Source organism: Scylla paramamosain, chromosome 21 (assembly GCF_035594125.1).
Source record: "Scylla paramamosain isolate STU-SP2022 chromosome 21, ASM3559412v1, whole genome shotgun sequence".
NCBI lineage: Eukaryota > Metazoa > Arthropoda > Malacostraca > Decapoda > Portunidae > Scylla > Scylla paramamosain.
Genome location: NC_087171.1, coordinates 2,362,759 through 2,375,636, shown reverse-complemented (window position 1 = coordinate 2,375,636; position 12,878 = coordinate 2,362,759). Strand labels below are relative to the sequence as shown.

Sequence of the window (12,878 nt, the reverse complement as noted above, 5' to 3'; positions counted from 1 at the left end):
TGTGATTTATTTAACATTTGTTGTGGTTTTTGTTTATGATAACAAGGCATTTGTTAACTACTGGACTCTACATATTGGATGTGTTGATATGATGGTTGTTTGTCAGCTTGCACAGTCCTTAGATGCCTTCCTGCACAGTCATGAATCTCTTCTGCATTATTTCATCCTAAGTTTTCTTGACTCTGTCTCTATAAACTTGTGCCAACCTGGGTGTCACCCCATGCAGTGTTCCTCCCCTCCCCCGTCATGCCCCCACCCTTGCCAGTCTGTGACCAGACATTATGACTTGACACCACTGTGGGCAGTCTCAAGCCAGTCCTGTCCACCATGCCTCAGTGGGTGGACATGCAGCTGGCCCCTTTGCATATTTCTATACAGTATTTTTATATTAATATACTACAGTCTTCATGTCTGTCCTTCAATCCAGGACTGCAACTCATCCATCGTTCTGTGACTGTCATTTTTTATGCGTGTGCTACCCACTCATGCCAACTGCTTCGACCTTCATCACATGCCTTAAACTGCTTTGGTGCTACTTGCTACCTGCGGCACTGTGGCTTTCTCTGGCGTTATGTTGGGGCACCTTACCTCCGCCACACTGCCCTGCATGTACTGCTGTCTCCCCTGGCTGCACATTCATCACCTTATGGCTCCTGCTACCTGCTGTGCTGATGGTGTGAGCTTCCTACTCGTGGCCTACATATACTCGTACCTGCCATGGTTACCCACACTTGACAAGGACAGTGTCTATGGTTGCCTTCTGCTTCTGCTTGTGGGTGTTGAGTCAGTCTTTTTCTTTTGCAGGCCTGCCCTTGTCAACTTGTGCCTCTTCATCTTTCCCTCCTTTATTTTAACCTGATGGCACCACTGCCATCTCATCTATTTCTATTTCTATTTCTCTTCACTCAAACCTTTGTTTGTTCCTCCCTCTCCTCCATCCTCTGACTACATCCTCTGACTGAAGGCATATGGAACTGATGGTGTCCCTCCTATTGTTCTCCAAAACTGTTCCTCTGTGCTTGGACTTGCCTGGTCAAACTCTTCCAACTCTGTCTATCAACATTTTACCTTTCCTTATTGCTGGAAGTTTGCCTATATTCAGCCTGTTCCTAAAAAGAGTGACTGTTCTAATCCCTCAAACTACCATCCTATTGTTTTAATTTCTTGTCTCTAAAGTATCTTAATCTATTCTCAACAGGAAGATTCTTAAAAATCTATTGCTTAACAGCCTTATATCTCATTGCCACTATGGGTTCTGTTGAGGTTGCTCTACTGGTGATCTGGCCTTCCTTACTGAGTCTTGGTCATCCTCTTTTAGGGATTTTGGTGAATCTTTTGTTGTTGCCTCTGATGTATCAAAAGCTTTTGATAGAGTCTGGCACAGAGCTTGAATATCCAAACTACCTTCCTATGGCTTCTATTATTCTCTGTCTAACTTCATCTTAAGTTTTCTTTCTGACAGTTCTGTTGCTGCTGTGATAGATGATCACTGTTCTTCCAAGTCTATTAACAGTGGTGTTCCTCAGGGTTCTGTCCTGTCACCCACTCTTTTTCTATTATTCATCAATGATCTTCTAAACCAAACTTCTTGTCCTATCAACTCCTACACTAATGATACCACCCTGCATTTTTCCACATCTTTTTGTAGGTGTCCAACCCTTCAGGAAGTAAACAGTTCACACAGGGAAGCCACAGAATGCCTGACTTGTGATCTCTCTAAAATTTCTGATGGGGCAGAGCAAACTTAGTATTGTTCAATGCCTCAAAAACTCAATTCCTCCATCTATCTGTGGCAGCCTGATGATGCTACTCAGTGTAACAGGTGTAATGAACATGCTGCACATGGTACAATTTATTCTGAGTCTGGTCAAGCCTGTAATCATATAAATTTAACACTTAACACTATGAGCTTAGTGAACAGTCTTGCTGTCACATTTGTATCATTAGTTGCAGCTACTTATTACAAATGTCATTGTGTTGTATCTACAGCATACTTAATTTATTTTACACTTATTGGGGGCTTTGTGAATGAGCATGGGTGACAGGTGTAGAACACAGGTTCTATATCCTATAGGTCATCATCTTTTAGTGTAAACATCATCATCTCCACCCTCATGACTCACTCTTCCACCTTCATCTCCTCTACCTTCTCATCTTCACAGCCTACATTGCAAGCGGTAGCACTATCAACTCATCATAACCTTCAGGATAATTATCCCCTCTTTTTAAGTGACACTCAGCTGTCCCCCTTTTCTACATTGAACATCCTCAGTCTGTCCTTTGTGTCCTTTACTTATAATCTTAACTGGAAACTTCATATCTCATCCCTAGTTAAAACAGCTTCTATGATGTTAGGCATTCTAAATCATTTCCACCAGTTTTTTCTCACCCCTCATCCCCAGCTGCTAACTTTGTACAGTGGCCTTATCTATCCATGTATGGAGTATGCTTCACAGGTATGGGAGGTTCCACTCATACCACTATTTTAGACAGGGTGGAATCAAAAGCTTTTCATCTTATCTACTCCTCTCCTCAAACTGACTGTCTTCAGCCTCTTTCTCATTGCTGCAATGTTGCATCTCTTGCTATGTTATGCAATTTTCATGCTAACTAGGCTTCTGATCTTGCTAACTGCATGCCACCCCTCTTCCTGTGGCCTCACTTCACATGACTTTCTTTCTTTCACTCCTATTCTCTCCACCTGTGTAATGCAAGAGTTAACCAGTATTCTCAATCATTTATCCCCTTCTCTGGTAAACTCTTGAACTCCCTGCCTGCTTCTGTATTTCCTTCTTCCTATGACTTGAACTCTTTCAAGAGGAAGGTTTCAAGACACTTATCCTTTAGTTTTTGACAACTGCTTTTTACCACTTTTGGGTACCAGCACCTCAGTGGGCCATTTTTCTCATAATGTTTGTTGCCCTTGGCTGGTGCCCCTCCTACATAAAAAAAGTGATACTTCCCACTTCCCATCCTATGTTTTACAAATTCTGTTTGAAAAATGAGTCTCAGCCAGTCATGCCATCACTCATTTATGTACAATATCATTCAAAAGAGGTTTGGTTCATAAAAGATTTCACTGTTACTCATCTGTTTTACAGAATTATTCCATAAAAGACCCTTAAATGATAGTTCCTCCTCAGAGCACTGCTCCCTCGGCCTGCCCCTGTTCCAGCCCAGCTTGCCCTCCAATCAGATAGAGATACGTTGCTCTCACTGCCAGACCACCTTTGCTGACCGGGAGGAACAAGTCTCTCACTATCGTCTGGACTGGCACCGCAACAACCTGCGGCGCTCCATGGCTGGCAAGACTCCACTCACTGAGGACCAATTTTGGGATGAATCAAGTAAGTTATTAACAAATACAAAAGAATTTTTTTGATGGGTTAGGATTCTGAGATGCTGTTAACCCTCAAATGATGGTAGTCTTTTCCAGGAACTTTCACTCTGGTTTTTTTTTTTTCAGAAAATTACTTTTATTTATTTTATTTACTTATTACTTATTTATTTTATCTCTTTTGTTACTTGAGCTAGAATCATGAAAGAAACACCATCAGAAGTGCCTGTCCTTCCCCTTTGCAATAGTGTTGCAAGTCTGTCCAAGTCATTGGTGTTTTAGCTCACCAAGGAGTAGAACTAGAATAACAAGATATAAAATCCCACTCAGCGAGTGTGGTGGCTTGCATGTGTTCATTTTGTTGAATGGTGCACAGGCCGCACTTCACGTGCCAACACCACATTGCCTTTCCCATCAGTCCCTCACTACTCTTGACAATATTAGTTCATGTTTATGCTTAGCCATGCATCAGAACAAGGGCAAGTCACCTCTGTCCTTCATTCTTGTGTCCTGGCAGAGGGAAAAGTGATAGAGAACAGTTTTGTAAGTATTGCCAAATCAAGGTCAAAACATTTTCCACCCACTTCTGTTTGATTTGACACATTGCCCTCATCTTGGGCCAATGGTGTACTGCTTGTTATGTTCCTTTGTTTTTTTTTTTCATGTGTAAGGGGAATTGGCCAAGAGCAACAAAAATATAATAAAAAAAAGGTCCACTGAGGTGCCAATCATCAAAAATTGCAGGAGGATAAGTGTGTTGAAACCTCCCTCTTCAAAGAGTTCAAGTCATAGGAAAGAGGAAATACAGAAGCTGGCAGGAAGTGCCAGAGTTTACCAGAGAAAGGGATGAATGATTGAGAATACTGGTTAACTCTTGCATTAGAGAGGTGGACAGAATAGGGATGAGAGAAAGAAGAGTCTTGTGCAGTGAGGCTGTGTGAGGAGAGGAGGCATGCAGTTAACAAGATCGGAAGAGCAGTTCGCATGAAAATATCGGTAGAAGATAGCAAGAGATGCAACATTGCACTGATGAGAAAGAGGCTGAAGACAGTCAATTAGAGGAGAGGAGTTGATAAGATGAAAAGCTTTTGATTCCACCCTCTCTAAAAGAGCGGTATGAGTGGAAATCTGCCCCATACACGTGAAGCATACTCCATAGATGGATGGATAAGACCCCTATACAGAGTTAGCAGCTGGAGTGTGAGAAAAATTGGAGGAGACAACTCAGGATGCCTAACTTCATAGAAGCTGTTTTAGCTAGAGATGAGATGTGGAGTTTCCAGTTTTGACCATAAGTAAAGGGCAGACTGAGGATGTTCAGTGTAGAAGAAGAGGACAGTTGAGTGTCATTAAAGAAGAGGGGATAGTTGTCTGAAAGGCTGTGTCAAGTTGATAGATGGAGGAATTGAATTTTTGAGGCATTGAACAATACTAAGTTTGCTCTGCCCTAATCAGAAATTTTAGAGAGCTCACAAGTCAGGCATTCTATGGCTTCCTTGTGAGAACTGTTTACTTCCTGAAGGGTTGGACGTCTACAGAAAGGCATGGAAAAGTGCAGGGTGGTATCATCAGCATAGGAATGGATAGGACAAAAAGTTTGGTTCAGAAGATCATTAATGAATAATAGGAAGAGAGTGGGTGGCAGGACAGAACCCTGAGGAACACCACTATTAATAGATTTAGGAGAAGAACAGTGACTGTTTACCACAGCAGCAATAGAACAATCAGAAAGGAAACTTGAGATGAAGTTACAGAGAATGATAGAAGGAAATCAAAGCCAGACTCTATCAAAAGCTTCTGATGTACCTAAGGCAACAGCAAAAGTTTCACCAAAATCCCTAAAAGAGGATAACCAAGACTCAGTAAGGAACACCACAAGATCAACAGTAGAGCAGCCTTAACGAACCCATACTGGCGATTAGGTAGAAGGTTGTGAAGTGATAGATGTTTAAGAATCCTCCTGTTGAGGATAGCTTCAGAACTTTAGAGAACCAGGAAATTAAAGTAATAGGATGATAGTTTGAGGGATTAGAATGGTTATCCTTTTTAGGATAACCAAGGATAGGCTTCAATATACAGTAAAATACCTCTTATCTGGCATCAACGGGACCGCCGACATGCCGGATACTTGAATACTGCCGGATACTTGAATAGAGGTGAAATTATGTCCACAATCACCACCCTACATTCACACATCTTACCATAACAAAGATCAGCTGATCTAATCAGCAGCTGATCTGATCAGCTGCTTAAGTGTAAGCACAACACGCTTCCTCTTTTCTACAACTTTAGGCATGATGAAGGCGTCAGGCGATAAACAGTACACACGCGGGACTGAGTCACTGAGTAATCACAGTGCACTGGGCCGCAGGTGGCGCGAAGCAGTGCGCTCTGGTGGCGAGGGGACAAAGTATGCCTCGCGCGGGAATTTTAATCGATTTTATGAGTACACATTGATTTTTTATTGATTTTAAGGCTCGAGGAAAAATGTGCCGGATACTTGAAGCTGCCGGATACTCGAATGCTGGATGAGAGGGATTTTACTGTAGACAAATTTCCAGCAAGAAAGAAAGGTAGATGTTAATAGAGTTGGAAGAGTTTGACTAGGCAAGGTGCAAGCACAGAGGCACAATTTTGGAGAACAATGGGAGAGATCTCATTAGGTCCCTAAGCCTTCTGAGGGTTTAGGCCAGCAAGGGCATGAAAACATCATTGCGAAGGGTCTTAATAGGTAGCACGAAGTAATCAGAGGGTGGAGAAGAGGAAGGAACAAGCCCTGAATCATCCAAGGTTGAGTTTTTAGCAAAGGTTTGAGCTAAGAGTTCAGCTTTAGAAATAGATGAGATAGCAGTGGTGCCATCAGGTTGAAATAAAGGAGGGAAAGATGAAGAAGCAAAGTTACTGGAGATGTTTTTAGCTAGGTGCCAGAAATTACAAGGGGAGTTAGATCTTGAAAGATTTTGACACTTTCTATTAATGAAGAACACACACTTATTTATTTAGGTCATGCTAGTTCAGGTTGGCCTGGTTGGACAAAGCCTGTGATAACTTGTGCTACTGGAAATGAATGGGTCAGACTTGACTACTTTTACATTTCTTTATATATATATATATATATATATATATATATATATATATATATATATATATATATATATATATATATATATATATATATATATATATATATATATATATATATATATATATATATATATATATATATATATATATATACTTATATACAACTTAATTATCAATATGATGTAGAACTTAATTTTGATATATAAAGTATATTTTCAAAAAACTCCAAAAAACCAACTTAGGCTGTTTTTTTGGGGGAGGGTGGATTTTTTAATGCCAACCCTGATTATACAGAATTGGAGTTATGACATTATAAATTATATAATTTCTTGTAAACATGTGAAAGGAACAATATACTTGAATTTCTATGATTTTGTAGATTGTAATTGAAAATATTTTGACAGTTATGCTTTTACTCGTACCTGTAGAACACAGTTATATAGCATTAAAGATTCCATTATAATAGATAATACAAAAGAGTAACATTTCAGTGAAAATAAGCATTTAACTTTTTAACAGATCAGTTTTCAAACAAAATTCTGAGCTCATTATTGGTTTGGTTGTGGTACCATAATTTGGTTTTAGAACAAAGTTACAGTATAAACCCAGCTCTCTGGTATTTGATTGTCTGGAATTCTCAAACAAGCGGATTTTTTTTCAAGGGAAAATAAACAAATAAAATAATATTTAAAAAATCATGAATATCTGAAATTGCTGCCAAGCAAGTAGTGTGAGTGAAATGTTTTGCTTTCCCACCATTGGTAGCACTGTGTGAGTACTCCCTGCCACTTACATAAACAACAAGTTTGTTAGTTGAGTGTTTCTGCTGGATATCCATACAGTTTCCTTAATTATCTGCCATGCTGTAGGTCTCAGACAAATATAAACATAAACATTGGCTGCATCAGAGCAAACATCAGCATCATCAGTGTCGGAGCCTACACTAGTTGATAGGCCAGAGCTTGTGGAAAAAACCCTGATAGTGATACATATGAATAAAACTAGTGTTAAGGAACTAGTTTTACAAGACATATATATAGTAGTAAATAAGGAAGATTAGTGTGTACTCTAAAAATTTATGTAACAGTGTATCACAGGTATCACATCCAGATGATGTGATACCTAATACAGTACCTGCTTTGGTGCACTTTACAAGGAATATACATACATAAGTATAGTCCTTTTATTTTATGTTGCTTCTTATTTCTTTTTCTTTGATTTGTATCTGTCATACTTTGATTTGTACCTGTACTATTGTACAATATTTTACTTTGCTTTTTACTGAAAATAGAATATTATAAGAGTAACACTCAACCAACCAGAAAATCCAGCGATCTGGAGAACACTATGCCCCATGGGTACCGGATAGCTAGGGTTATACTGTATTTGATTTCAAATATGAAAAGACATAGCAAAAGCTGTCATTTATTACTAATTCACAGTTTCTATAAATATTTACTTTGTTTTTATATATTTTGAGGAGAGACACAGAGTATAAGACAGTAATTCAAACTTTGAAATAAGGTCAATGTGATACTGTTGAAAAGTTCAGTGTAAACAAACAGTTTTTGGCACTCAGGAGTTATCCCAAATCACCTGTGGCTCTCTTGATGACCCCCAACACCATCACTACTGCACAACTGCATTTTTTCCATTAGCTTTTCCCAGGAGCAGTGTTATGATCACCTTCATTATGGCAGTAAGTGGATTGCTTCTTTCTGTGTCCTTCTGCAAGGTTTCCCTCACTAGGTTGGTGACAAAGAGAATGCCAACGCAGTCTAAATACTATCTTCTTATGAGTTCTGTGTCACTAAGTTCATTCAGTACATTCTTTCTGGATAAATAATTTGTGAGCTGAAGATGTTGTGAAGCAGCCATCTTGGCTGTGGGAGCGACTGTCATAAGCCACTAAGACTGGGTAGACTGGCATTTGGAAATGGATTAATCCACTTTACATTGATGCATGTGCGGAAAATAATTTTTATTTTTGAACATTGCGGATTTCGAACAGCATTCAGGGATGAATTAAGTCCTAGGACCAAGGTTCCACTGTGTGTGTGTGTGTGTGTGTGTGTGTGTGTGTGTGTGTGTGTGTGTGTGTGTGTGTGTGTATATATATATATATATATATATATATATATATATATATATATATATATATATATATATATATATATATATATATATATATATATATATATATATATATATATATATATATATATATATATAATGCTTGAGTCCTTCCAATAATCATGAAATAAATAGATCTTTACAAAACATAATATTAGTAAATTCAGTAACAATATTATAACATTTTCCATATAACAAAAAGAAAATCACTTGCATGCTCTTTATACACTGTGCTTCTCTGCAAAACATTTAATACACAGGTGTGGCTTATCTTCAGACTCAGAACAGAATGAGTTTACTCTTTTAGCTTTTATTTCTGGCCTCCTTAGGTTCTTCAGAAAGAGAAAATTTTTTTTGTATCTCTCTTAGGTCCATCTTTCTCAATCAGTGTATGAATAATTCTCTGCCCTGATATTACTCCAGGGCTTTTCCTGGGTCTAATGTCTTCAGGTTCTTCTCCAGTAAGTAAATATACTAAAGCCTCTCAGAATTGTACCTTATTCATCTTAGCCCTGGGGAAATACTGACAATGGAGAACCCATGCATTTACTACTGACACTCTAGGAAATGCCAACTTTCTGTACCATTTTCTGCTTTTTCTCTGTGGAATGTAGTAAGATGTGTACTGGTCAGAGACATCTACTCCTTTTTTTGTGTTTTTGTATGCCATTATGCTTTCTGGCTTGAAAACCTCTTCTTTTCTTTTATTTAGCTTGCCATTAGAAACTAATTGATCTCTGTGTTCAGGCAGAGTAGAGATACTCAAAACATTTCTTTTATCCCTCCATTTGAAAATTATCACACTCTTGCTGTTCTCCAATCCTTTTACTTCATTCTTTTTAGTTTACTTTCAGTAACTTCCTTGGGAAGGTATTTTATTGTGCTCTTGAGATCCCCACATGGGTAGGTTTTCTTATCTAACAGGTACTCTGCTAGTGTCACTGAACAAGAGAGTGGCACCTTTTTCAAATAAATCTTCACAAAGTTCTAGTGTTAGGTTTTCTGTGGGGTTTAGACTTTTTATTGACTTCCTGTGTGGATCTTGAAATTCCATGTATACCTGCTTGGAGTGCATACCATGTACAACTTGAATTCATATTCATGTGCTTTCTATGGAAGATACTGCCTAACATTAATTCTGTCCTTAAATGGAACCATGCTCTCATCAATCACAAAGTAAGGCCCTGGCTCATAAACAGGCTGACAGTGATCTTTAATGGTATTGACCAAAGGACTTTAAATAATGGGTCAGGTGGATCATCAGCATCAGTACCATTATCCTTGAATTGTATGCATCTAAGAATGATTTCAAACCTCTCTTGTCATCGCACTACTGCCAAAAAAAATCTGCATAAAGCTTGCTCTTACTCCAGTTGGAAGAAATTGTTGGGGTATGACAACAATCTCCATGTATAAAATTATACCAGTGAACTTCTTCAGTTCTTCCCTTGTTGTGGGTTTCCATGAGATTAAGGGGCCTTCATTTATTTTTTGTTTTGTAAACACTTTCGTCTGGGCAACATTTATGTCCATAAGATCATCAGTAATTGATAATTTATACATATCAGTGGGTTCAGCTTTGCTAAATTTACTTGAGACTGAATAACCAGTTCTTCTTTGCCACAGAATTTATAGGAATGCTGTTTGGAATGAACAGGTCCCCATCCCTGTGAAGGTGCTGGGCTCGTAGCAAATGCAGAAGCGTCATCTTCTGTCTCTATCTGTTTGTTGTGTGAAGATAGCAAGAGATGCAATGTTGCGGCGGTGAGAAAGAGGCTGAAGACAGTCAATTAGAGGAGAGGAGATGATGAGATGAAAAGCTTTTGATTCCACCCTATCTAAAAGAGTGGTATGAATGGATCCCTCCCATACATGTGAGGCATACTTCATACATGGATGGATAAGACCCCTGTATAGAGTTAGCAGCTGGGGGATGAGAAAAACTGGTGGAGATGACTCAGAATGCCTAACTTCATAGAAGCTGTTTTAGCTAGAGATGAGATGTGAAGTTTCCAGTTTAGATTATAAGTAAAGGACAGACTGAGGATGTTTAGTGTAGAAGAGGGGAACAGTTGAGTGTCATTGAAGAAGTGTGGATAGTTGCCTGGAGGGTTATGTTAAGGTGATAGATGGAGGAATTGTTTTTTTTGAGGCATTGAACAATACTAAGTTTGCTCTGCCCCAGTCAGAAATTTTAGAGAGATCAAAAGCCAGGTGTTCTGTGGCTTCCCTGCATGAATTGTTTACTTCCTGAAAGATTGGATGTCTATGAAAAGACGTGAAAATATGCAGAGGGTATCATCAGCGTAGGAGTGGATAGGACAAGAAGTTTGGGTTAGAAGATCATTGATGAATAATAAGAAGAGAGTGGGTGACAGGACGGAACCTCTAGGAACACCACTGTTAATAGATTTAGAAGAACATTGAACGTCTACCAGAGCAGCAAAGCTTTGTACCAGACTCTATCGAAAGCTTTTGATATGTCTAAGGCAACAGTAGAAGTTTCACCAAAATCTCTAAAAGAGGATGACCAAGACTCAGTAAGGAAAGCCAGAAGATCACAAGTAGAGTGGCCTTGACAGAACCCATACTAGCGATCAGATGGAAGGTTGTGAAGTGATAGATGTTTAAGAATCTTCCTGTTGAGGATAGATTCATAAACTTTAGATAGTGCCTACTGCACTGTACTGAACAGGGGGAGTAGCAGGGCAGGGAAGTAGAGATTGAATGTAATAGAGCTGAGATGTCTAAGGAGTGTGTGTGGAGTAACTCAGATGAGCAGAGTCAGAAATGAGGAAGAGAGAAAGAGGGAATGAGTGTTGTGAGAGACTTGGCAGGATGGGTAGAGCAGTGTTTGCTGAAGTGCTTTGGACATGTTGTCATGACCAAGTTGTTGCATGGATTTGGTATTTAACAGTTTCTGGATACTCATAAATTAATAATTTTTAATTATTTAATACCATTTACATTTCTTACATGTTATCACAAAAATACCTTTGCATGCTTCTTATCACTGTTATCTGATGTCACCTTATATATCTTCAAATAATCTTATAATATCTTCAATATTCGATCTTATAATATCTTCAATATTCAATAATTAATATAATTGTTTACCATGAAACGTGTACAATATCAAATTTATAAACAGTTAATATTCAATGAGTGTAATTAATGTTCATTTTTGAAAAACATACCTGACGTCAGCATCACGCTGATTCACATAATTAATGTTACGTAATTGTCATGGGACAAATAGGAAGTAGATTAAAATAGGGAAGATAATGTCATTCAAATAATGATCACGTAAAATGATCTAGAATGGCCTAAAAAAATTATCATGAATATACATAATTATTTTTCTTTGTGGATTTGTAATTAAAACTTTGCCTAAAGTAAAACTTTAGAACAGAAATATTAAATGAAATTGTAAGCTAGAAGTTGATAAATTAGATGTTGATATATTGAGATGAGGAAGGTGGGCACAGAGTAATACCTTCCTCCCTCCATGCAAAGAACAAGGAAAACCCAGAAAACAAAGTTCCCAACTTTTGTTATGGCATTTATATAAAAAATTCCTATCACAAGATGTTGTAGATTAAGTTGCAGCATGTAAGAGCTGATAACTCTATGTAATTAAAAAGAGAAATTCTGAGATAAGTGTTGGGATCTAAATTTCTTAATAGACAGTGTTAGCTTCTGGGAGTAGGTGGGACCATTAGTGAAAGTGTTTGAGAATGCTGTATTTGATGGTTTATAAGATGCAAGGGCTTATAAGACGCACCTCAGTTTGGGCAGGCATTGAAAAAAAAAAAAAAGATAAATAAGCAGGTTTAAGCTCTGAATATGAAGTGAAGGTGTGAAGTGTGAAAAGGTGTAGGCCTGACATTTGAAGCCCTCTCTTATATATTCAGATCCTTATTAGACCACAATATTTTACATTTAAAAACTTTAATATTTGCTAGGACCTACCAACACTGGTCCTTAGACCAATCCTGCTGTGAGATGTAAACAAACATGGTGTAAGCAGTGACACTGTCAGAGCCCAGTGGGGTAATAAAGTTTGTCCATCACATTTTTTTATAATCATTCTACCTGTAATTCAAGTTGTAATATTTTAGTACATTTTCAGAGGAGAAAGATGTGTGAAAATAGATTTACCTTATTCTCTACAATGTATTTTTATTTGAAATATTCAGTACGTTTCTAAAAACAAAAGAAAGTGTGAAAATAAATTTTTTATTCATCATTAAATTTAATATAATTATAATGTTTTTTATTCAAATTCAGATTCGTGAAAATAAATTTCTTCTATTCATGTCTT

The 12,878-nt window shown here is 37.9% G+C and overlaps 1 protein-coding gene across 3 annotated transcripts in view; it reads left to right on the top strand.

The window, feature by feature from the left end:
* Positions 1-12,878, top strand: part of LOC135110854 (tRNA endonuclease ANKZF1-like) — a 169,324-nt gene that overhangs the window by 52,608 nt on the left and 103,838 nt on the right. For all 3 annotated transcript variants that reach the window (XM_064023462.1, XM_064023461.1, XM_064023460.1), the window contains one exon: positions 3,144-3,347. In XM_064023462.1, coding sequence (XP_063879532.1) covers positions 3,299-3,347 — 49 coding nt within the window. In that variant the 5' untranslated portion in view covers positions 3,144-3,298. The remainder of the gene's footprint in view (positions 1-3,143; positions 3,348-12,878) is intronic.